Source organism: Myodes glareolus, chromosome 1, assembly GCF_982192425.1.
Source record: "Myodes glareolus chromosome 1, mMyoGla1.1, whole genome shotgun sequence".
Lineage (NCBI taxonomy): Eukaryota > Metazoa > Chordata > Mammalia > Rodentia > Cricetidae > Myodes > Myodes glareolus.
This window is the reverse complement of record NC_142026.1, coordinates 106,988,672-107,011,194: the sequence shown is the minus strand read 5'-3', so window position 1 is coordinate 107,011,194 and position 22,523 is coordinate 106,988,672. Positions and strand designations below refer to the sequence as shown.

At 40.3% G+C, this 22,523-nt stretch overlaps 1 protein-coding gene across 15 annotated transcripts in view; it reads left to right on the top strand.

Annotated features, from left to right (window-relative positions):
- Positions 1–22,523, top strand: part of Ptprk (protein tyrosine phosphatase receptor type K) — a 534,789-nt gene that overhangs the window by 242,723 nt on the left and 269,543 nt on the right. For all 15 annotated transcript variants that reach the window (XM_087911293.1, XM_087911268.1, XM_087911261.1 and 12 more), the window contains exon 4: positions 21,971–22,052. In XM_087911293.1, the coding sequence (XP_087767419.1) occupies positions 21,971–22,052 (82 nt within the window). The remainder of the gene's footprint in view (positions 1–21,970; positions 22,053–22,523) is intronic.

Here is a 22,523-nt window from a genome sequence, read left to right as displayed (position 1 = left end):
GGAGCTTAATTCTTTATTTGTGAATGTTCTTTTGTTATGTGGATCATCAAATGCTCTTCAGAAGAGCTCACAGAGGCTCAGAAATGTAGGATTGCAAGACGCAAATATTGATGATTGTGGTCTATTTTAAATTAGGAACCTAAAACTGATTTTTCCAAAGAGAAATGCCTGTTTCGAAGTAAGTTAGTTTTTATTTTCACCAGTAGGAGCATACTTGGATTCCATAATTTAGTCGAGCTTCCCACACTGAATCTAGGGAGAGAGCAGGTTGGAACTGGACATAAAATTGGGGCATCAACAATTCCAAGTTGTAGTGTAACTTTCATGCTGTCTAATTTGTCATCCATAAAATTGGGATGTCTTCCAAACCTGGAAAGCAATTTTTGACAGTAATAGCAAGTCACATAGCATTGCCTGATTCACACAGAGCACGCTTGATTGCCTCAGTCATTTGCACGTGTGGACAAACTTGTCTCAGGCTGAGTAACTCCTAGTATTGGATCCCCGACTTAGTCAAGTCACCCTTGCTTGCTGCTGCCATGAAATAATTAGTCCACGTAAAGGCCTAACTTGAGACCGTCCTTAAAAGTAGAACTCAGATTCTTGACTCTTGTGGAATTTATATTATATTATGTGGTAAATTTCAATGACAAACCAGTTGCTTCTTTTTTTCTATTGATTTCGCTATCATTAATGTACTTATAAATGCCAGTCCACAAGCCTGGTGAAATTGGTTCTGAAGATTCTTCTTCTATGAGATAGCCAATTGTGGCATGTGATTACTTGTTAAATCAAAACTAAATTAAATATTAGAGGCTTGGAGTAGTGATGGGTCGAGAGAGAGAACCCAAGATTGTGGTTAGCCGTGGTCAGGATGAAATACCGAGTGGTGGCGTCAGCTTATGACTAGAAAGAAAAATGGAAAAGTCCGGGGAAAATAAACCAGTTTGCTAATTTTGTTCAAAATACATTTTCAGGTTTTTAGAGGGTTTTATAATTAAATACTAAATGCTTTCTTAAATGCCTTTAGCATAATCTAGTCTACCCACTGACGTCTGTCAGTGCTTCAGGTAGTATGCGTTGGTACCAGTCATGTTTCAGTTCAGAAGACAGTGTCATGAGACCTGCCTTCCCATTGGCTAATCTTCCTTCCTTGCCTTTCTCACTTGCAGACATAGAGGATCCACTGTACGCTACTGCTGTACCAGGTGTTTTCTAGATAAGGCTATTTCTCCATCAACCCTCCTTCTTCTCCTCCTCCTCTTCTCCCTCCTCCTCTTCCTCCTCCTCCTCCTGTGAATGACTGTAGTGGTCTTCACATGATCTCTGCTTCTGCTTTAAATCTGCTGTAAAACAGGTCCACATGGTTCCTCTGCAGAGCAAGCATCTGTAGATCATAATTCACACTGCATCACTCTCCTCGTGGATGCCTGCACTGTGACATTGAGAACAATATCTAAGCTATTAAAAAGTAAGGTGAAAATTAAACTTTAAAAAAGGATATATTTATTTTGTTAGTGTACACTGGGGCTTTTGCCTGCACGTATGTTTGTATGAGGGTTTCAGATCTTCTGGAACTGGAATTACAGATTGTTGTGAGCTTCCGTGTGAGTACTGGGAATTGAATTTCCGTCCTTTGGAAGAGCAACTAATGCTCTTAACTGCTGAGCCATCTCTCCAGTCCCCACACTATTTTTTTTTAAATCTCTGTGTATGTACGTGTGTGAACATGTCTTTGTATAAGTATGGTTGTGACTGTGGAGGACAAGCTGATCACCCTCACCTTACACCCTGTTTAAACGTGGTCTCTTTGTTGTTTACCTCTATGTATGCCAGGCTAGTCTTGTTCATGGATTTCAGAAATTCTACTCTCTGGCTCCCATCTCTCCAAAGGTGTGCTAGATCTACAGGCTCATGTTGCTATGTCAATGATATGTGGGGTTGAGGGCGTCCTACATAGGTCCCTATGCTTTGACAGAATTTTATCCACCAACTTACCTCCCAGGCCATGGAGAAATGCTTTTTGAGAAAGCTTTGTTATCAACTATAAGCACAGAGGGTATTTATATACTCTATAGGTCTACCAAAATGTTCTAAATTAGATCAACAATATATTCATCCGTATTTTTAAAAATTCTAATTACAAGCACTAAGAAAAGAAAGTGTAGGATTCAGATGTCTCTGAGTCTTTCTCACACCAGTTTTCTGCCCTGATTGTTGTAAGTTTCTGTGTTGCTAAGACCTTCTTAAGTGAAATGACATCCATATTATCTGTTGCTTTTGCCTACATGTGACACAGAGGATGAATGGTCCTCTATGAACGAGTCCCCCTTTTCTTAACTCTGTTGTCAGCTTTATCTTTCACTACTATAAAGTAATGTCACTACCAAGTTTATAATCTTTTCCTGAGCATTATGATTTTTCACTAAATGAATAAAAATTGAAAACACACTTAGTCATCCTTCTAAAATATACTTCCAATTTTTCTTTCCTTGTCTCCATTCTCAGGGGTTTATCTGGAAGGACCTAACTTATTTTGATGAACAGAAATACAATTCAAACTTTTATGAATACAATCCTTGACCTTCAACCATTGCAAGTTTATCTCAAAAAATGAAACCATTGCAAGAAATACACCCTAACTGATAGGAACCTATAGACTTTCTTCCCAGAGATGGTCTCAGTCATGAGTGTCTCTCTTAGTCTATACCTGTGTGGACTCAATAGACAAACACACACTGTTTCAGTTTCTTCAGACTGTTTGAAGAGATTTCTTCTCAATCCAGGTTGTCTGCAAGCTGTCCATCTCTGCAATCCAGGTTGTCTGCAAGCTGTCCATCTCTGACAGACTCTTAGACCTTAGGCCTTACACTACCATGTGTCATGCTATGTTGGTTGGTGTTCTTGGCAGTGTAATTGCGGTTGTACACGGAGTCTCATCTTGGGAACTCAGCCCATAGGTTGGAGCCTGGAACTCTGAGTTGTCATGTCCATTTACCCCAAATTTCTATTCAGCTGTTATCACTTCATTTGCTCCATCAAATGAGAACCTGCTAGGAAGCCACGTGGCCGTCCAAGCTTCCACTGTCTTTTACCTCAAACATGGCTTAAACTGTGACCTTCCCAGTTTACCTTCTTGTCCTCCTCCATAGGCTATTCTGGCAGCAGAAAGGTCTTGGAACAAGTGTTAGTTTTTAGGACTTGGATGGTCCCCCAAATCCTCCAGCGTTTTCACAGAGGCATCATCAAATGCAGACGCCTGGCTGTGATCTGATTCCACACCGTGTTGTCTGGTGGTCCTTGTTGACCTTCCTCGTGCTGACTTTGGAATTTACAGTGCTATGCGATCATCCTTTCCGAAGGTTGTTGCTCATCTGCATGGAATGATATCCTGCCCGTCTGTCTGTGACTGTGTTGTCTTCTTAGAGACTTGCATTATCACTCCGGCTACTCAAAGTCTCTCTATATTCTATAGCTTCTTCTCCATGCCATTCATTTTCTGTGATTTATTCTCTACAAAAGAATGTTTTCCATGAAGCATCATTTTTTCTCACATTGCTAGTCTCTTGTACATCTTAGATGCCAACATACCAGTAGACAAACTCATGTTTTAGCTTCATATTTATCTTTTCATTTTTTACAGATGCCTTGGGTATTTATTGTCAGTTATCTCTTGTATGAGTATGAGTATTTTCAGAAGAATCCAAGAACTGCTATTAGCTAATTAGTCTATGCATGATTAATCTTGAGCTTTCATTGAGATATTTTGACCTTTTTAGTATATTCAAATAGAGGTTGTAATTATTACCTTGTTTTACTTGGTCTTACCTATCGAGATTTAATATAAACATTTCAAGAGATTTTATAGAACCCATTTTTATCTTACAGAAGAAAACAGAAACACCACGGTGCTTTAAAAAATGCTATTTAAAGCCAGGTGCTGTGGTGTACACTTTTAATTCCATCATATTGGCGGCAGAGGCAGATGGATCCCTGTGAATTTGAGGCCAACATGATCTACAAGAGCTAGTTCCACAACAGGCACCAAAGCTGCACAGAGAAATCCTGTCTCATAAAATAAATAAATAGATAAATAAAAATAAAAAATGTTATTTAAAAAATAAAATTGAACTGTTTAGTATAAAGGAAGTGATCATAGTTTTCACTATTTTCTTACCTGAATGCGTGTCTGCAGATTATTCTGTTTAAATAACTCTTAGTCCTAATTGGTTTCTAAGTAAATTCTAAGTAAAAAATATTCTGATAATAATTCTTTGTAACAAGATCATGTTTGAGCTCATGACCAGCGAAATGTAAATCTGTTCATGGGTCAGACAATCTCCCGGTGCTTAGGGTTGGAACTTTGAGTGACAGTAGTCCACTTAACTATGTTGTTTTTTTTTTTTTTTCTGATGACCTGCAGTATGGAGACTTTTACAGATGAAATTACCACTGCTCTGTCTATCAGAACTAGATTTATTTGTGTTAAAATGAAGGGAGTGAAAAGCTGGTATTTTATTACCCCTACTTCACTCTGTTTATCTTATATGGACATTTATATTATTATTTAAATCACAATTTAAATTTAAATAAATCCTCTGTAGAATTTTTAGGTATTTTTCTTAAGAATTTCCCTTTCTTTCCAATTTGGGGTTTGAAAGAAAAGTATAGTTGCTAGTCATAGTGGGGCGTGCCTTTAGGAGGCAGAGGCAGGTGGATCCCTCTGAGTTTGAGGCCAGCCTGTTCTACATAGAGAGTTCCAGGACTGCCAGAGTTACATAGACCTCACTTAGAGACCACCCCCCCCCAAAATAAAAAGATAAATGCAACGTTTAGTTTGATATGTAGTCATACATGTATTATCTACAATACGAACATAGCTAACGCAGTAGTAGGATTCAAACGTCTGTTTAAGGTCCATAATAAAAGAGCAGTATTTGTTTCCTTACAGACTGCTCAAAACCCAAGCATGGTTAATGTGTTGTTAGATGCTAGGTTTTGCTGATGTTATTTCAGCCCTTCAGCCTCCTGGTTGCTACCACAGTGACCTTTTTCAGCTGCAAATCAATCGCATCATCTCATTTGTAAACCCATCAAAGGCATTACTGTACTGTCAGAAGAAAGGGCAGACTCCGACTCCTGCCTGCAAGTGGCCTGAAAGTCTCTGCAAGATAAGGTCTCGCCCTCTGATCCACGGTCCTCCGTTAACGATACCATTTGTGCTAATTGCTTATGACTTTTCCTGTTGTTGGTCTTTCGCAAATGGTCCCCCTTTGATAGGTAATGCCCTCTTTTTTCTGCTTCGTGTTTTAAAATTCTTCTCTGGAATCATTTGCCACCATTGCTTTCCAAGTGGGAAATAGTTAGCCTGCTCTCTCCCAGGTTGCATGTCGTTGCTCACATTTCTCATAGATGGGAACCTACCAGAAGTCGTGGTTCTGATGTTGGTCCTTTGCATTCCTAGTGCCTGCAGCCTGCTATACTCAGGAGTTTCTTTGGTAGAGAACCACTTCAAGGGGGAGTTTCTCTGAATCTTTTTGCTTCATCCTAGGTGGACACATTTTTTTTTCCCGCCTTTGAAGCCTATCTTATCTCTCTGTCCTCATTTATTTTAGCTTTTTAGATCTGAATGTGCATGCCTCTTCTGGCACATTGTGACTTTCTTGGGGCCAGGAATCAAATGTGACGTATCTCTTGAAATGCTAGTTATTAAAATTTTAGAAGCTGTAAATCTTTGGATGAGTTAATGAGGCTATATTATATTGTGCATATTCTATACAGGCTCGTAGTTTCGTTTTAACTGGGTTTCTGATGAAGAACCCTTAAAGCCATCTACTACAGATTTATTTTTCTCTTTTGTTTTTTTAAATTTTTTTTATTCATTTTACATACCAACCACAGTTCCCATTCCCTCTCATCCTCCCACTCCTCCTACCTACCTCCCCTTCACCCCCTCCCCCATCCACTCCTCAGAGAGGGAAAGAACTCCCATTGGGAGTCAACAAAGCCTGGTATATCAAGTTGAGGCAGGACCAAGCCCCCTTGCTGCATCAAGGCTGGGCAAGGCATCCACCCATAGGGAATGGGCTCTAAAAAGCCTGTTCATGCACCAGGAATAAATCTTGGTCCAACTGCCAGGGGCACCACAAGGGGACCAGGCCACATAACTGTCACCCACATGCAAAGGACCTTGTTCGGTCCCATACATACTCCCCAACTGTCAGTTCAGAGTCCATGAGCTCCTATTAGCTTGGGTCAGTTGTCTCTGTGGGTTTCCTCGTCATGACCCTGACTCTGTCCCCCTCCCAACTCCCCCATCATAAAATTCCTCTTCCCTCTCTTCAACTAAGCTCAAGGGGCTCTGCCCAGTGCTTGACTGTGAATCTCTGCATCTGTTTCCATCAGTTACTGGATAAAGGTTCTATGATGACAATTAGGGTAATCACCAATCTGATTACAGGAGCAGGCCAGTTCAGACACCCTCTCAAAATTGCTAGGAATCTTAGCTGGGGTCTTCCTTGTGGATGCTTGGGTGTTTCCCTAGTACCAGGTTTCTCCATAATCACATAACTGCTTCTATCAAGATATTTCTTGCATCGCTCTCCTTCTCAGTCGCTCCCTCAACCAGTCCATCCTGTTCCCTCATGTTCTCATCCCCCTTGCCCTCACCTCTCCCCAGTTTACCCAGGAGATCTTACCTATTTCCTTTTCTTAGGGCAACTCATGTGTGTCCCTTTTTGCTATCTAGCTTCTCTGGGGCTGTGGGTTATAGCCTAGTTATCCTTTGCTTTACATCTACTATCCACTTATGAGTGATTATATACAGTGTTTATTTTTCTGGGTCTTGGTTACCTCACTCAGGATGACTTTTTTTTCTAGTCCCATCCACTTGCCTGCAAATTTTATGATGTCATTGTTTTTTACTGCTGAGTGAGACTCCATTGGGTAAATGTACCACATTTTCTTTATCCATTCTTTGGTTGAGCAGCACCTTGTTTCTGGCTATTGCCAATAATGCTGCTATGAACATAGTTGAGCAGGTGTCCCTGATGTATGATTGAACATCCTTTGGGTATATACCCAAAAGTGGTATTGCTGAATTTTGAGATAAGGTTGAATCCCACTTTTCTGAGAAACTGCTATGCTGATTTCCAAAGTGACTGTACACGTTTGCACTCCCACCAGCAGTGGAGGAGTGTTCCCCTTACTCCTCATCCTCTCCAACATAAGCTGTCATACAGATTTATTTCACGCTAAGAAAACACTACTGAAGTATACTGAGCACGTCTTAGGACTTATTCTTCCAGCTATAGAACTAAGACTGCCCCAGTTTTTCTTCATCTGACTGCCCGGGCCATCTAGATGAGTTCTGTATTGCCTGTGTGGTCATTGATGGAGAAATGACAAGCCTACCCACCACTGGGCATCACTTCCCAACACTGGGCATCACTTCCCACCACTGGGCATCACTTCCCACCACTGGGCATCACTTGCAGCATTCCTAAGCCACCCCCAGGTGTCCTGTTACCTGAAGATCAGAACAACACCTTGAGAGTATTTGACCTGTTTTTCTGCAGTGATTTTCTGCCTTCAGCATCTATATGATTTATTGCTACTTGTCTGTATGCAGTATCAGTGTAATAGTGTAGTACATTAAATATCTCCTGAAGGCCCCGGGAAAAGCATTTGATTTCCACACAGTAGAATCCTTTTAAATGCAGTCTGTCTCTCTGAGGTCCCAGAAAGCAGTTAGGTATGTTTCTGTTCTTTATACGAGTCATTATAATAGGCACTTACTCATTATGGTGTCTCTCACTTTCCCTCACTGCTGTTTAAATCCTACCAATCAAATTAAGGCTTTCTCTCCTCCCATATTCCACCTACCAGGTTCATTATCTCTGTCAGTTTAAAATTCCATTTTGCTCCACTCCCTTTGTTTTACATGGCTGTCAAAATTGGTCCATGAATCAGTCTCATTTTAATAGTTTTTTAGGTCTTTGTAGTTGTACCAACAGAGCTAAGACATGTTTTTCTTCCAATATTATAATTCTTTAAATATTTCTGCCATATGTAACTCAGGGTTATTGGTTGCCATATAGGCTAATTGTTTTCTTGAGAAAGAGTGCTGGCTTTGTGTGCTATTCCCTTCCTGTTTTGATTGACTTAACTTTGTGCCTCTGAAGACTGTAAACAGCAACATTTTCTTTTACTTTAAAATGCATTTATTTAGAAGATTAAGAGTCAGCATAAAGGGAAGAAGTTAATTTAATATTAATAGCAGGTTATTTGCCTTCATTATTTTACCAAGATTCTCTTTTGTTTTTTAAGACAGGGCCTTGTTATACAGCCCTGATTGTGTTGAAACTTGCAATGTAGACGAGGCTGGCCTTGAACGCAAAGAAATCTGCCTGCTTTGGGCTCCTAGTGCTGGGATAAAAGTTGTGTGCCAGCATACCCAGCTTCTAAAATTCTTAAAGTCTTGTCTGATTAATTAACTAATGTACGCATGTGTTTTACTCTGTATGAGAGTGTCAGATTCTCTGGAACTAGAGTTACAGACAGTTGTGAGCTTCCATGTGGGTGCTGAAAATTATACCCAGGTCCTCTGGAAGAGCAGCCAGTGTTCTTAACTGCTGAACCATCTCTCTAGCCTCCGATTCTTAAGCTCTTAATTCTATATTGGCTCATTTATGACACATGAGTATATAAAATATTTATTTCAATATTTTGCAAAGGAGTAAATGAACTTATTGAGGGCTTATTGTATTCATCCTACATGATATCTTTGATAAGTCAGTGAGATCTGCACATGGACCTTGGGGCTTAAACTTCATGGTTTCTTAGGATAAAATCCCCCAAAGTTTCCCATTAGTTTCCTCTGTAACACATGGCTATAAAATGGATTGTCTGCTGCTGCTTATGCGTTTGAACTTCGAGTGGTGCTTTTCTTAACTTTTAACTCCAACATTATGAGTTACATGTTAAAATCCGGAAATGGATATGCAGAACTGTCAAATCTTGCCAAGAGAAGGTAAGATGGTTTTGAAAAATCTCTTGTCAATTAAAAATAAGCTGTCAGTTATTCTAGGCCTTAGTCAAAGTTAGTTGCTTCAATGCTGCAAACGTGACTTTGGTGATTGCCCAGGTAGCCAGTTGTCTCTGTGATTTGTTGCATGTTTTGGAAGTTCTTTGATTGCACTTCCTACTTTCTCAGGATTTCCCTTCTTGGATCTTCTATGGGGTTGAAAACTAGATAAATGTAGCTACTTTCCTCTCATGACTTGGCCAAGTTATTTATTATACAAGACTTAAGCTAGTTAGAATAGGATATTTGTACTTATTGTATATAATTTTGTAGGTTTGTACTTACTGTATATAATTTCGTAGTAGGCTTAGAACTTTCTTACTTAAACAAAAGGTGGAGATGCTGTGGGAGTACCTTCAGCTCCTTCAGCCAATAGTCACTGAAGTACGAGCCCATGGTGCTGTGGAAGTGCCTTCTGCTCCCTCAGCCAATAGCCACTGAAATACCAGCCCACTGGGGCATGGTATATTTCTCTTTAAAAAAGAGCGGCAAGCCTCGGCTTGCTCTCTTGGTTCCGGCTCCTGCTCCAGTGACTAGGTTCCTTTCCTGACCATTTGTGTTATGTAAGTTTTACCCCCCAAAATAAATACCCCTTTGAAACCTAACTGGTGTGGCATTGTTTCACCATTAATTTAATCCTTGTAGTTAAAAATACCACTTTCCTTGTCAGTTTGACTTTCAGAATGGAATAGAAAGAACTCATAATCTTCCTATTCCTACATTCAACTAAGAGTAAATAATTTGATTATTCTGTGTACTTTGTAAGTGTGTCCCTACCAGAACCGTAACATAATTCTAATTAAGTAAGACTGACGATACTATATATATTATTTATTAAGCCATTATCATCTTTTATAGTATGATATTCTTTTTACATATGTGTGTGTGTGTGTGTGTATGCATTTTTTTGTTCAGACAGAGTCTCAATACAAAGACCTGGCAAGCCTGAGGCTTGTGGTAATTCTCTTGCTTTTTTCTTCCCAGTGTCGATGTGCACCACCACACCATGCTCTTACCTGTTTGTGGTAAAACAGATAACTGTTAATACGCTTGGATCTGTAATGTAGTGGGATAAATTTAGTTTCATGTTACCTGTTCAGTTATAGTGAAAATTACCTAGTTTACCTAAAGCTTACTTTTCCTCCATATGTACATAATGCTATGACTTCCATGTGCAAACTTCATATTTACTATTAGCTCAGGTTGGACCTTGCGTGTGATCCCAGGGGAACCACTTACGTTCGGCAGGCAGCAGGCTCCCTGTGGAAGCAGGAGCACATTTTTTGTAGATATAGATGTGTAAGTGCAGTGATGGACTTCGGCTGTGTGTAAGATTGGACTGTTGGTGCTAAAATTTAAAAGGTTCTGCTTGTGGATTGTAGGAAGACAAATGGCGCGTCTCTGGGAGTGAGGGGAAATAGTCCTGTAATTCAATGTCACGGAGGTAGAAATAGGAACCTTAACTAGTCATCTTTTATTTTCGGCTCAGACAAGCACCTATAAAATATAGCCCCAATGGAGAGCCCATGATAGTAAAGATACAGAAATGACATTTTGCTGATGAATTTTCTCCTACCCATTACTTCCTACTTTTATTTTTATACAAAACCTTTTATGGTGAAAGTTGCTTGTTTATTGCTTGTTTATGTATCCAAGGGCAGATTCATAGAATAAAATCTCTTTTTGGGTGGGTTTGTGTGGTGTGTTCCACTGTTGAATTATTTCAGCAAATTTTGGAGGGCCCAGTATACTTTGGTTTAATTCTCCCCTGCTAGTTTTTGTTTTCTCCTTGTTGCTATACTCCAATGTAACATAAATTAGGATACACTTTGGATGGTGCATCTCATTTCCTGTTTACTTCTGAATGTATCTTGTTTTGTCCTAGTGGCCCCTGCTTTCTTTTTATTGTTGTCAATTGTTTTGATTTAGAGAGAGGTGCTTAGTATATCATCCTGGCTGGCCTGGAACTCACTGTGTAGACAAGGCAGGCCTGAAACTCACTATGTAGACAATGCTGGTGTGGAAATCGCTGTGTAGACAATGCTGGCCTGGAACTCATGGAAATTATCCTTCCTGTGCTCCGAAAGTGCTGAGATTAAAGGCTGGATTTTTAGTTGTTTTCTGAGTGCGTCTTTTGAAGTCATTTGGAATACATTGGTTCCCTCTGCCTGTCTGTTTGCCTGTGCAGCTATAAAAGCCTCGGAAGAGATGGGAGCCCTAGTACTTTGTTCAGTGGTCTCTAACCAGGCAGCATCACCATCCTTATGCCTTGACTTGAAGTGAGAAAGGGATCCTGGGAGAAGATGCAGTGATTGAGATGTGGTTCTGTAGGGATGATGTCTGTGATGTAGGGAGAGGTGGTCTGCATCTTAGTGCCTCCTTCATGTACTTCTGATGAATCGGTCTTCAGGTCAGGAATTGAAAGAAAATGGCTGATATGTTATAATGTATATGATTTCTTTCAGCCCTCCCAATGGTCTCATGAAGTAAGCACTAACATTTGAATGGAAGTCAGTTCATCAGAGTTCAGGCTCTGGTATTTCAAGTTGCTGGGCATTTGTCTCTGTTTCTCTAGCATGTGCGTGTGTGTGTGTGTGTGTGTGTGTGTGTGTGTGTGTGTGTGTCTTTATAAACCTGATAGATATACACAATTATCTTTGTTATATTCAGGGTCTGATATAAAACCCTTGGCAGAAAGCAGTAGATGCTGTTTCCTCAAAGATGTGTTTACAGTAAGGAGACTGACTATGCACAGAACCCAAAGACTTGAATTTTTATGAAAATTATTCATTTTTTAACTTAAGTCTCAGGTTTGTTGTCAGAGGTAAAAAACTCATCAAGAACACAGTTATCACATTGTGATTCAGAAATCATGTGCTTTTGATCTATATTAACTTGAGCTGATATCTATTGAGATTTAAGAATCCATCAGCAAGTTATTAAAAGTGCAAGATTTTGGGAACACAGAGTTAAATTAATAATTAGTAAGTACTGTCGTGGACGTGAAACATGTGAACATACTCTCTAAAAATGATTACTCTTGAAGCTTTCACTTAGATTTTCTTAACCCTTTGTTGACACTATCAGCGATAGCCAATTCTCTGGCTAATCTAAAGCCCAAAAATGCATTGGGCTTGCATGTTTATTATCATGTGAAGTCTTTGGATATACTCGTCTCTGAGCATTTCCTTTATACAGTCTACTTTGGAGGTAGATTCTATTAGGCCTTCCATCTCCAGCAGGCTTCATATTTATTGTTTCCTGGACTCGGCAGAGTGCTTTGAGTTTTATTGTTTTAATAAGTGTTGGGTTGTTTATTAAACAAAATTAGATGATTCTGTGCATAGCTTTTGCATTCTACAATAAATTCAAATCATTATTATGTTACATTAGCTAGGTGGATGCATAGATCAACATATGATAGATGGATGCCTACACAGAGCTGTTTTTACTGGTTGGATTCTTAGAAGAAAACTGTTACAAGAGTGTAGTGAGGAACTGCGGGCAGGCCTGCTTTTCGTCCTGCCCGGCACCTGTATGGCTAGCTTATTCCCAGAAATAACAACACACAAATTGTATTCATTTGAACACTACATGGCACATTATCTCTAGAGAGTTAGTTACTGGCTAACTCTCACATCTTGATTAACCCATTTCTAATAATCTGTGTAGCACCACGAGGTGGTGGCTTACTGGGAAAGATTCAGCATGTCTGACCTGGTGGCTGGCTCAATGGCGTCTGCCTCATTGCCCTCTTCCCAGCATTCTGTTCTGTTTACTCCGCCTACCTAATTTTCTGTCCTATCAAAGGGCCAAGGCAGTCTCTTTATTAACCAATGAGAATAACACATACACAGAAAACCCACCTACATCGCAAGAGCCAGCAGGCAACCCCCCCCATGCCTTAGCTTTCTCCCCTCCCCCGCATCCAAGTTACTTTCTGCTAATCTTTAGTTGATAGAAGACAACACAAAATTGATCCTGGATCTGCAGCACCTACAGTGGGTGATGGAGGCTGATAATTGTCATTTAGACAATTGGTGTTGTCTGTCTTTTTATGTTTGTTCATCTTTACATACTAGGGAAACACAACATCCACATTTTAGGGCAGGTGAGATTGCTCTGTGGGCAAAGGTTCTTGCACCAAGCCTAACACAATTTCTTTTCTATTATTGGAAATAGATTTTTTTCACATCATATATTATATATAACGTAACACACACATATATTTATTTTTGTTTTTTCCAGACAGGGTTTCTCTGTGTGTAGCCCTGTCTGTCCTGGAACTTGCTTTGTAACCAGGCAGACTTCAAACTGACAAAGATCCACCTGTTTCTACCTCCTGAATGCTGAGATGAAAGGAATGTACCACCATGGCCCAGTCTAACAGTTCTTCCTCTCTACTTTCCTTCCTTCCTTCCTCCCTCCCTCCCTCCCTTCCTTCCTCCCTTCCTCATTCCCTCCCTCCTTCCTTCTTTCCTTCATGCCTTTCTTTTTTTTTAAGAAAATATACATGAAATAAATTAGGTTATAGAATTTCTAGTTTTTACTTAAGATACTCTGTAGAAGATCTTTTGGGACCTATCAGCAGAAATTGATGCCTTACAGTGTTATTTAACTATTCAAGGGAAGTGATTATGTTTTCATGATTTCTAACTTAGTGTGGTAAAATTATCTCTAGCTTTCTTAAGGGAGCATCAGTTTCTTATGTCAACAAAATTTTATGCTAGGTAAACTGAGCTGAGCACCCAATCCTATTTTTTCCTGGGAGGCAAAACAGTTAACTAGAATTCACTAATATTAAGTAGTTTCTTTCTCTCGCATATTGAAGCTGTTTCCATCTCTGTCAACAGGGTCCTTGTGGTTCTGCCATGATGTGCAGAGCATGACCCATCCTTTCCCCAGTGACCCATCCCTGCCCCAGTGACCTTGTATTCTGACAAACTTTACTATTACATGGTTTGGGGAGGTGGCTTTTGGGGGTAACAGTACTTGTTGAACAGGTTAGGGGCTGAGTTTCAATCTCCAGCACCCTTACACCCTGCTTGGCCACACATATACCTATAACTCCCGTGTTGTGTGTGGGGTGGAGACAGGAGAATGGCTAGGGCTTGCTGAGAATGGACTAGCTTTGGCTAAATGAATTTTATGACCATCTTACCTTGGTCCTGACTTCCCACGTACACCTTCCTCTTCTAACTACAGGGCTGCTGCTTCTATTGTAGCCATCATACTTACATATCCCAGCTTCCTCTTAGGCAGCTTCAGCCTTCGAGCTACCTGACCTTTGTCAACTCATCAACTTACATTAAAGTTTGATTTTATTGTGATTTCCATATGTATCCAATGTTTTAAATAAATTATTTGTTTTTTTATTGTACCCACTTTTAGGGGGTACTAAACCCACACAAGTGATGCTAGCAATTATACCACACGATATATTTTGATCAAGAGTTATTTAGAACCATCAGTTTTAGTTGGCACTATAATCTCATTAGAAATCCTGAATGCGGTATTCTTTTTTTTTTTTAGCTTTTTTCTCATTCTCCTCTTTTCTCCATCATTTCATGCATTCTAAACTTAAGCCATCCTTCCTTTTTTTAAGAACTGAGGAAATTAAGATCATATTATAGATTCTTCTTGATCCATAAATCCTAAAGTTAAAATTAAATTAATCAAACTAAAGTGTAGATCTCATCCAGTGTTATGCCATTATCCATCCTCACTGTGGTGTCCTCAAATATTTCCTATCGAGTTGGATCATCTCCATTAAAATATAACCGCATTTAAGTATTTCTCATCTTGAAATGAAACAAAATTTTTATTTTATCCCATATGTTCTTAGACCCTTCATTTAATTGTTGTCTATTCACTCAGACTTCCTGTAAATAGTGTTTCTTGCCTTCCCAGTGCTGTGACTCTTTATTACAGTCCCCCATCTTGTGGTGACTCCCCAGTCATAAAATTATTTTCATTGTTTCTACATAACAGTGATTTTGAAACTGTTCTGAATCATAATGTAAATATCTGATCTACAGATGGTCATTTGACTAGCAAAGGGGTCGTGATCCATAGGCTGAGAACCACTGCATTAGAAGGTTAAGAACTCTCTTCTGTTTTTCTGGCCATGACTCAGCATGGGGTCAGTACTACCATCTACACAGTTAGGTCCTTAGTTTCTGCCCTCTGGCCTCAGTGGTGCAGACAGCAGAGTGCATTCAATTTGCCTTTACTCAGTGCTTGAACAGTATTGATTCTGACAGCTCTCTCTCTTTCCGACATTGAGCTCTCCTTTCCCCTAAGCCAGAGTTTCCTTTTACATCTCTACATGTTTGCAGCTCTTCCCAATCCCCAACCTTCCCACACTCTCTCCTCAGTCCCACCAAGGCAGAAAGTGCAGCGGGAAGGGGAAGGCATTTTTGCACGAGGCCTTGAGGGGTGATAATATTCACGTTCACATGAGTAATACCAGTCCTGGGAAGCTGAAGCAGAATGACTCTAAGTTCGAGGCCATTCTGGCCCACATAGCTACTTTGAGGTGAGTCTCGGCTACTCGCTAAGACTATATATTTCTCAAAAAGAAAACAAGCAAAGTACAAGCATTCATGTATTGAAGTTCACCTGAGGAAGAGAAGGCAGGAATATGATCAATATGATAATTATTTAAATTGTTAACAAAATAAGATGGTACAAGATAAATATGCCTTTTAAGATCTCACTTGTGGTGAGAGGACCAGGAAATATGTACTCTGCTGAAAACGCCTGTGGTTGGAGCTGCAGTCTCGGTGACTTTCGTGTGCTTTACAGGTGACATCTTGGCATGATGGAACCCTGCCCCTTTTATAAATGAAGGCAGATGTCTAATTACTATGAATTTCTTTTATATTAGCACAGTTTACTGTTTAAAAGTCAAAATCACAAAGCCACAGATTTAAGAAAGTTTATAGGAATGAAATACCAGACGATTTTATATTCTTTGGAAATGTGTACATTGTGTTTTGAAGAGGAGACAGGAATAGGAGAAAATTTGATTTCCAAGCATTTGTCTTTAACGGGTGCTTTTCTCCCATGATGGCTGCGATGGCATTTTTCATCCTGGAGTCTCTGTGGGCAAGCGACTGTGCTGTTTCATATTCTTTATCTGAGTTAATCCTTCCCAAAGCTCTGAGGTAGATGTCAATAGTTCCACTTTTAAGGAAGAAAACTGAAGTTTAAATTTTATGTGAGCTAAAGCTATGCAAGTTAATTTATATAAGCTTATATACGATTTGAAGTGATAATTAAGGAATATGAACTCAGTACATAGCTAACTTGGGAATTTGGGCATTTACCACTGGGATGTAGTGAAAGAAAATTAAGCGCGAATGGCTTTCTCATCTGTCTAGTATCAATAGTGTCTCACATGGCATTTCACGCATCAATTCATCATTTTACCTAGACCATTCGCTCTCACAGGGATCCTATTTTGTAAGCAAGATCAGAGGCATCCAGGTGAAGCTACATAGTCCCATAGTCAAGTAATTTCATGAGTGACACAGGACAACTGACCCACAACTAGAGCCAAGCTCGGTGACACCAGGTTCAGCGCTCATGACGAGAGATGTTTCCTCCTCTGCATCAGTTCCATTTGCCAGAGGATAAAACTCTCCTTGTTCTGTAGGAAATACCACTTTTTGCTCTTCCACTTTAATTCAACTTCATTTGTTTAGTTAATAATCCGGGAATGTTGCTGGATTCGCAGAAATTTGATGAGAACCATCACCTTCCGCATCTCAGGTAATGGAGTGGCGTAGAAACAGTCCCAAAGGCAGAACCCTTGCACCCTGTCCCCAGGGCGCCTCCATGGACAAGTTAAAATTGACAGCTGGCATGCCTTCTTCAGCTCTCCCCTTCCGGGAAGCCCAGGTCAAGCACTTGACACTCAGCATCAGCTCTGACCTGAAGATTGGCCTCAGCAAGCTGCGTAATTAAACTGCTGGGATTCGTTTCCCCTGACTGGACAGAAGAGCCCCACAAGGTGACGGCTCCGCAAAGTGATAGCGCTGAGTCCGACGTTCGCAGTAAAGGCATCCGAGCTCAGAAATCTCTCCAAGCTTCTGTTAATGAGGCAGAGACAGCATTTAGCAGGGAAAATGAGGTCAGTAGAAAGAAAACTTACCCTTTCCCCCCGCTTTAATGAAGAGCCAATCAGTTCGCCTCCTTTTGAATCCGGGCCTAAATTTATTGTCCTGAATAAACCTCAATTTAAATGAACAAATAAGTTTTCCTCAAGGGTGTAGTAATGTTGTTTAAACTCACATTTATGGGGAGCGAGGGAAGTTGCAGAACTCTGAAGTAGCACTCGGATATGTCAAGAAGTTAGAATCCTTGAGTCTGTTCCGACCAGAACAAACTGAAATAGCCACAGCTCCCAGCTGCTCAGCGGCCTGTGCTTTATTTATTAAAACGTGTTTAGAAAATATGATGACCTTTTCCTTGGATACTTCCTTTCCTTGAAACATGTAACATTCACGCACATGGAACTCGTTCTCCCAGGGTCTGTTTTCACAGCTGTCACATGTAGAGGTTGCAGTGATAGTCACACCAGTAGCATTTTCCATACGCTGCTATGAAAACTGGATCCTAAATGCTGTATTATATACTTACAGTGTGCATCTTCTGGGCCTGGGAGTCTCTGATTTCTGTGATTTCCTGAGGAGTTGAGAACTAGGAGAGGTGGGGTCTGGTGTAGCCTTTTCATCCTGAAGAAAGAGTTCTTTCCCATCAGCGCCTAAGTTAAACGTTACGTCAGGGTTTCCATTCTCTTTTCTGGTTTGCACCAAACTTTTATTCAGGTCTTTAGCAAGTGGTGGTGATAAAACTGATACTAAATACACTGTGTGGTGATTTCATTCCTACTTCGTGTTGAAGAAAGCATCCGGCCCCTGTGAGGTTACCTTCTACCTTCCTCCCCACTTTTGCATTCATAAATCAGTCATCTTTCTCTCCTAAAGCATTTTTTTTCTCTTCTAAGCCACCGTTTTCTTTTTAATTTCACCTGTTCCAATAAAATCTGTAGACGCAAAGGACAAAGTGGGAATAGAAAAGAGTGATCCGGAGACTGTAATGGGAGTGGCTGAAATAAAGAGGAACCACATGTTCTCACCTGTTTGCCCCCATTTTTATTGACTTCTGGCAGATGTAGGAAGGTGGTGAAAGAATGGGAAGGGGTTAATGCCAAAGGCTTCCATTCTGCCCGTTAATATCTCTTTGGTGAGGGAGTTCAAATGACACTGATTCTTTTAAAAACAGTTGAAGTGTTTTTAAAAATTTAGACTTTCGACTGAAACTAAAGCCTACATTCAGTTTAAGTGACATCCTCCGGACCTGTTGCCTACTCCCATCAGGACGTTATTTGATAACTGTAACTGAAGTCCCCTGAAGGCTGGGTGTCCTGGTGCATCTTGCTTCATCCAGCTCTGTTTTTAACTCTTTTTCAAAATAAAGTTGTGGAAAATTATACAACTACCCTATGTGATTGCAGGAATAGTTTTTTGATAGTTTACTTGAGATAGTAATATAATCACACCATTTACTTTTCCTCTTTCTTTTTCTAAAACCTCTCGTTGTGCCCGTACTTTCAGATTTTGCTTACTTTTCTCCAACTTTGTTCTCTGCTCTCTTTCAAATTCCTGGCGTCTTTTTCACTGTTTTCCTGTCGATACATGCATATGTATATCCATACATTCCTAAATATAATCTAGTCAGTCTGTATAGTGTTCCCTGTAATGTATTTACGGCATGACTCTTTGGTATCGTACCACTCGCTTATGTGCTCTTCCCCAGAGAAGACTTTTTCTCCTGCCCTCGGCATTCCTTCGTTGCCTGTAGTACTTTCTGTCGAGTTGAGGCCTCATGGTCTTTCCTCCCACCACCCTGGCATGTCCATTGCTGTTGTGCATGTTCCGCTCATACATACACTGTCTGTAGGGGTGTAACTTCCGACATTTCCGGGGGAAACAGTCTCACATCAAACTCCCTGATCCTATGTCTCTTACAATCTTTCTGTCTCCTCTCCAATATTTCTGGATTCCAGAAATATTAGCTTTAGCTCTTGTGCATTCTATTTTTTTGTCTGTCTGTCTGTCTGTCTATCCTCCCATCCAAACTATCTATGTATCTATCTACCTGTGTATGTATGTACATACGTATATACCTACCTACATACCTGTCTATCTACCTATTTGCCTACCTTCCTTCCTGTCAAGCCGAAGCAAGCATGCACATGCATAGTAGTTTATGACACTCCTTTTTCTAAAGTTAGTATTTGATGAATGACATCCCAGATCTCATCAGAGACACTTCCCTTCCTCCTGTACATTAAGAATGATCTGCCCAAGGTTACCAGAGTACTACCAATGGCTTATACCAACAGATGCTTCTAAATTTTATTTTCACTGGACTTTCTTGTATATTAGAAATGATTTCTTACAGTCATATTTCAAAATCCAACGTCCCAAATTTGCAAGTTGTCATTTAGCTTTTACACAACCTTTTCAAGCTCTCTGGTCTTCGCTAGCTCCCATCAGAGGTCCACAATGTTTACATTACTAGAACTACAGCCAGATTCCGGGATTCACAGCTATCTCCACTACAGAGGAGAAACATAGCTGGAGAGCAGCAGATGGTATTGAAAAGTATCTTTGCTTTTAAGTTTGTGTGTATTAGATGCACAGAAACCTGCCCTGTTTTGATACTATAACTCCTTGACATAATACTCGGTACTGTGCTATGGGTGACCGGGCTGAACCCACTGAGCGCTTCTCTTTCTTCCTGGTCAGGACTTGCTCCTACCTTAGTGAATTTACATCTGCTAGCTCCCTTGACAATCTTGGCTTCCATTCCAGTGTTTGCTTCTCTTCCCTTATCTCACCCTGCCATCTTTTTTTTTTTTTTTAGTAATTTTATTAAATTATAAAAAGTTTCCATTTACGCCCCTCCTCCCAACGCCCTCCCACTCCCCCCTCCCTCTCCTCCTCCCTCTTTGTCCCCAAGGGAAGTCAGGGTCTCCTGCCCTGTGGGAAGTCCAAGTTCCTCCCCCCTCACTCCAGGTCCAGGAAGGTGAGCATCCAAACAGACTTGATCCCAAAAATCCAGTATATGCAGAGGAAACCAGTCCCAGTGTCATTGTCAATGGCTTCTCGGAAAGACTGCAGGCCAGCCACATTCAGAAAATCCGGCCACATTCAGAGAATCTGGTTGGATCACATGCTCGTTCAGTCACGGTCCATCTGGCCTTGGTAAACTCTCATTAGATCCGACCCCTTGTATCAGTGGGTGATAGTATCCCTCGCAGTCCTTCGTCATTTTCTTCCTCCTTTTGCTCCTCGTTTGGATCTTGGGGGGCTCAGTTCGGGGCTCCAACGCGGGCCTCCATCTGTATCGTCATCCAACGCCAGATGAGGGACCTATGGTGATAAGCAAAATATTCATCAGTATGGTCACGGGCCAAGGCCGGTTCAGGCCCCCCCTCCTCTGTCCAGAGAACAATCTGGGATCTCTCCTTGGACCTGGGATCCCATATATAATCAAATTTCCTGTAAACTCTAATATGACTCCCTTAGTTGAAATATATTCTTCCCTGATCCCACATTCTTCCTTCCTCCCTTCCCCCCATCCCGGTCAACCGAGCTTTCTCCATTCCTCCCCTACTCCCTTCTCTCTAACCCTCTCCCCTTCCAACAACCCTCCCACCCCCCCCTCACCCTGCCATCTTGCCATCCATTTAACTCTTCAGTTGGCAGCTCACTTCCTTCCAGTTCTGTTCCTTCCTGTTGGACTCACGCAGTCTTCCTCAGTGATGTCCAGTTATGTCTCCGCAGTCCTCCTTGTAGGTGCCCCAGGGAAATCAGGTTTGCAGTAGTAAATTGTACTTGGTAGTGATCTTGTTCTTCAAGTTTGCATATTGATCTTTATAGCTTTTCTGATTAGGTTCCTATTCACATCCTTCAGCTGGTAGCCTGTGCTAAAAATCTCCGGTGCCATCTGTATTTCTCCACACCTATCAAATCAACAACTTTTGCCTTGTCTGTTTCAATGTAACTATTATTTTTTTCCCTTTAGATTCTCATTTAAGTTCTCTCATGGCTGCTAGAAAACTGCCTGTCTGCACCTTCTGGATTATTTCTCACCTATTAGCCATTTTTTTTTTGATTATCCTCATTTTATGTTACATTGTTACTGTAAACATGAGTTCTATCACAACACATTAATTTAAAAGATAATACTTCATGTAGTTTCATTTCATATATACGTAGACACATACATATATGCATAGATAAAATAAATCAATAAAATTTTATCAGTAAAACTCTATGATATGGCACTATATTTGATCTTTTTTTTTTGAGAATTGATCATTTGGGACTGGTGGCAAGCTAACTTCCTGACATAACTATTAAATTATCATGAAATCTTGCAACATACCTTAGTACCCCCTTAAGCGTATTGGAACTGTGTGAACTCAGTCGTTTGGCTACTATCTAAACTTGACTTTGGTTATATGCAGAAGGTTTAAGAAATCAAAAATACCAACTGAATCATGGTGGTGCACTTCTTTAATCCCAGCAATAGGCAGAGACAGGAGGTATTTTCTGAGTTAGAGACCAGCCTAATCGACAGAGCTAATTCTAGGACAGCCAAGCCTACACAGACAAATCCTGTCTCAACCCTCCTTCCCCGAAAAAGGTAGAAAGAAAAGAAAGAAATCAAAGTGTATAAGAGATACCCGTTAAAAGTTCCTAGTGAAGAAAAATCAAATTTCCTGTTAGGGCGTTATGGCTATCTTCTACCGTGGACATTCTTTAAAAGTGACTGTTGTAAATGTTTTCCATTTCTTCCTGACAGGTAATATTTGAGGCTGAAGTCTCAGGAGGGAGAAGCGGTTATATTGCCATTGATGACATCCAAGTCCTGAGCTATCCTTGTGGTAGGTTTTGATTAAGAGTTGTATTTTTCTGTGTTCTTTCAACACACGCCTTGGACTGGCGGGGACTGTTGATTGTTTATTGACTGGTCATTGTTGTCCATTTTATTGTTACTCTTACGCTTCCTGGAGAAAACACTAAAGTGTTTACTAGTGTTTTCAAATCAAGTTTTCTCCCAGCATGTAACTACATGTATGGCATGGTTCTTTTATTTGTTTTTAATTAGTGACAACCAAATGTAAGAACAAACACAATTACACAAGGACATTCTATACATAGAGGGTGTCTTGCCATTTTCTAGGAAAACAGAAGCAAGTAACAAATCTGAGTTCAATAACGGAGGAAATAAAAAGCTGTCTATGACATCTGATCTGTTAATTTTATACTGCGGGAAGTAAAAATAATGAATCCACTCACCTTCTTCCAAACTTAAGTCTATTTTTGATTATTATCCTAAATATATGAGTTAATCA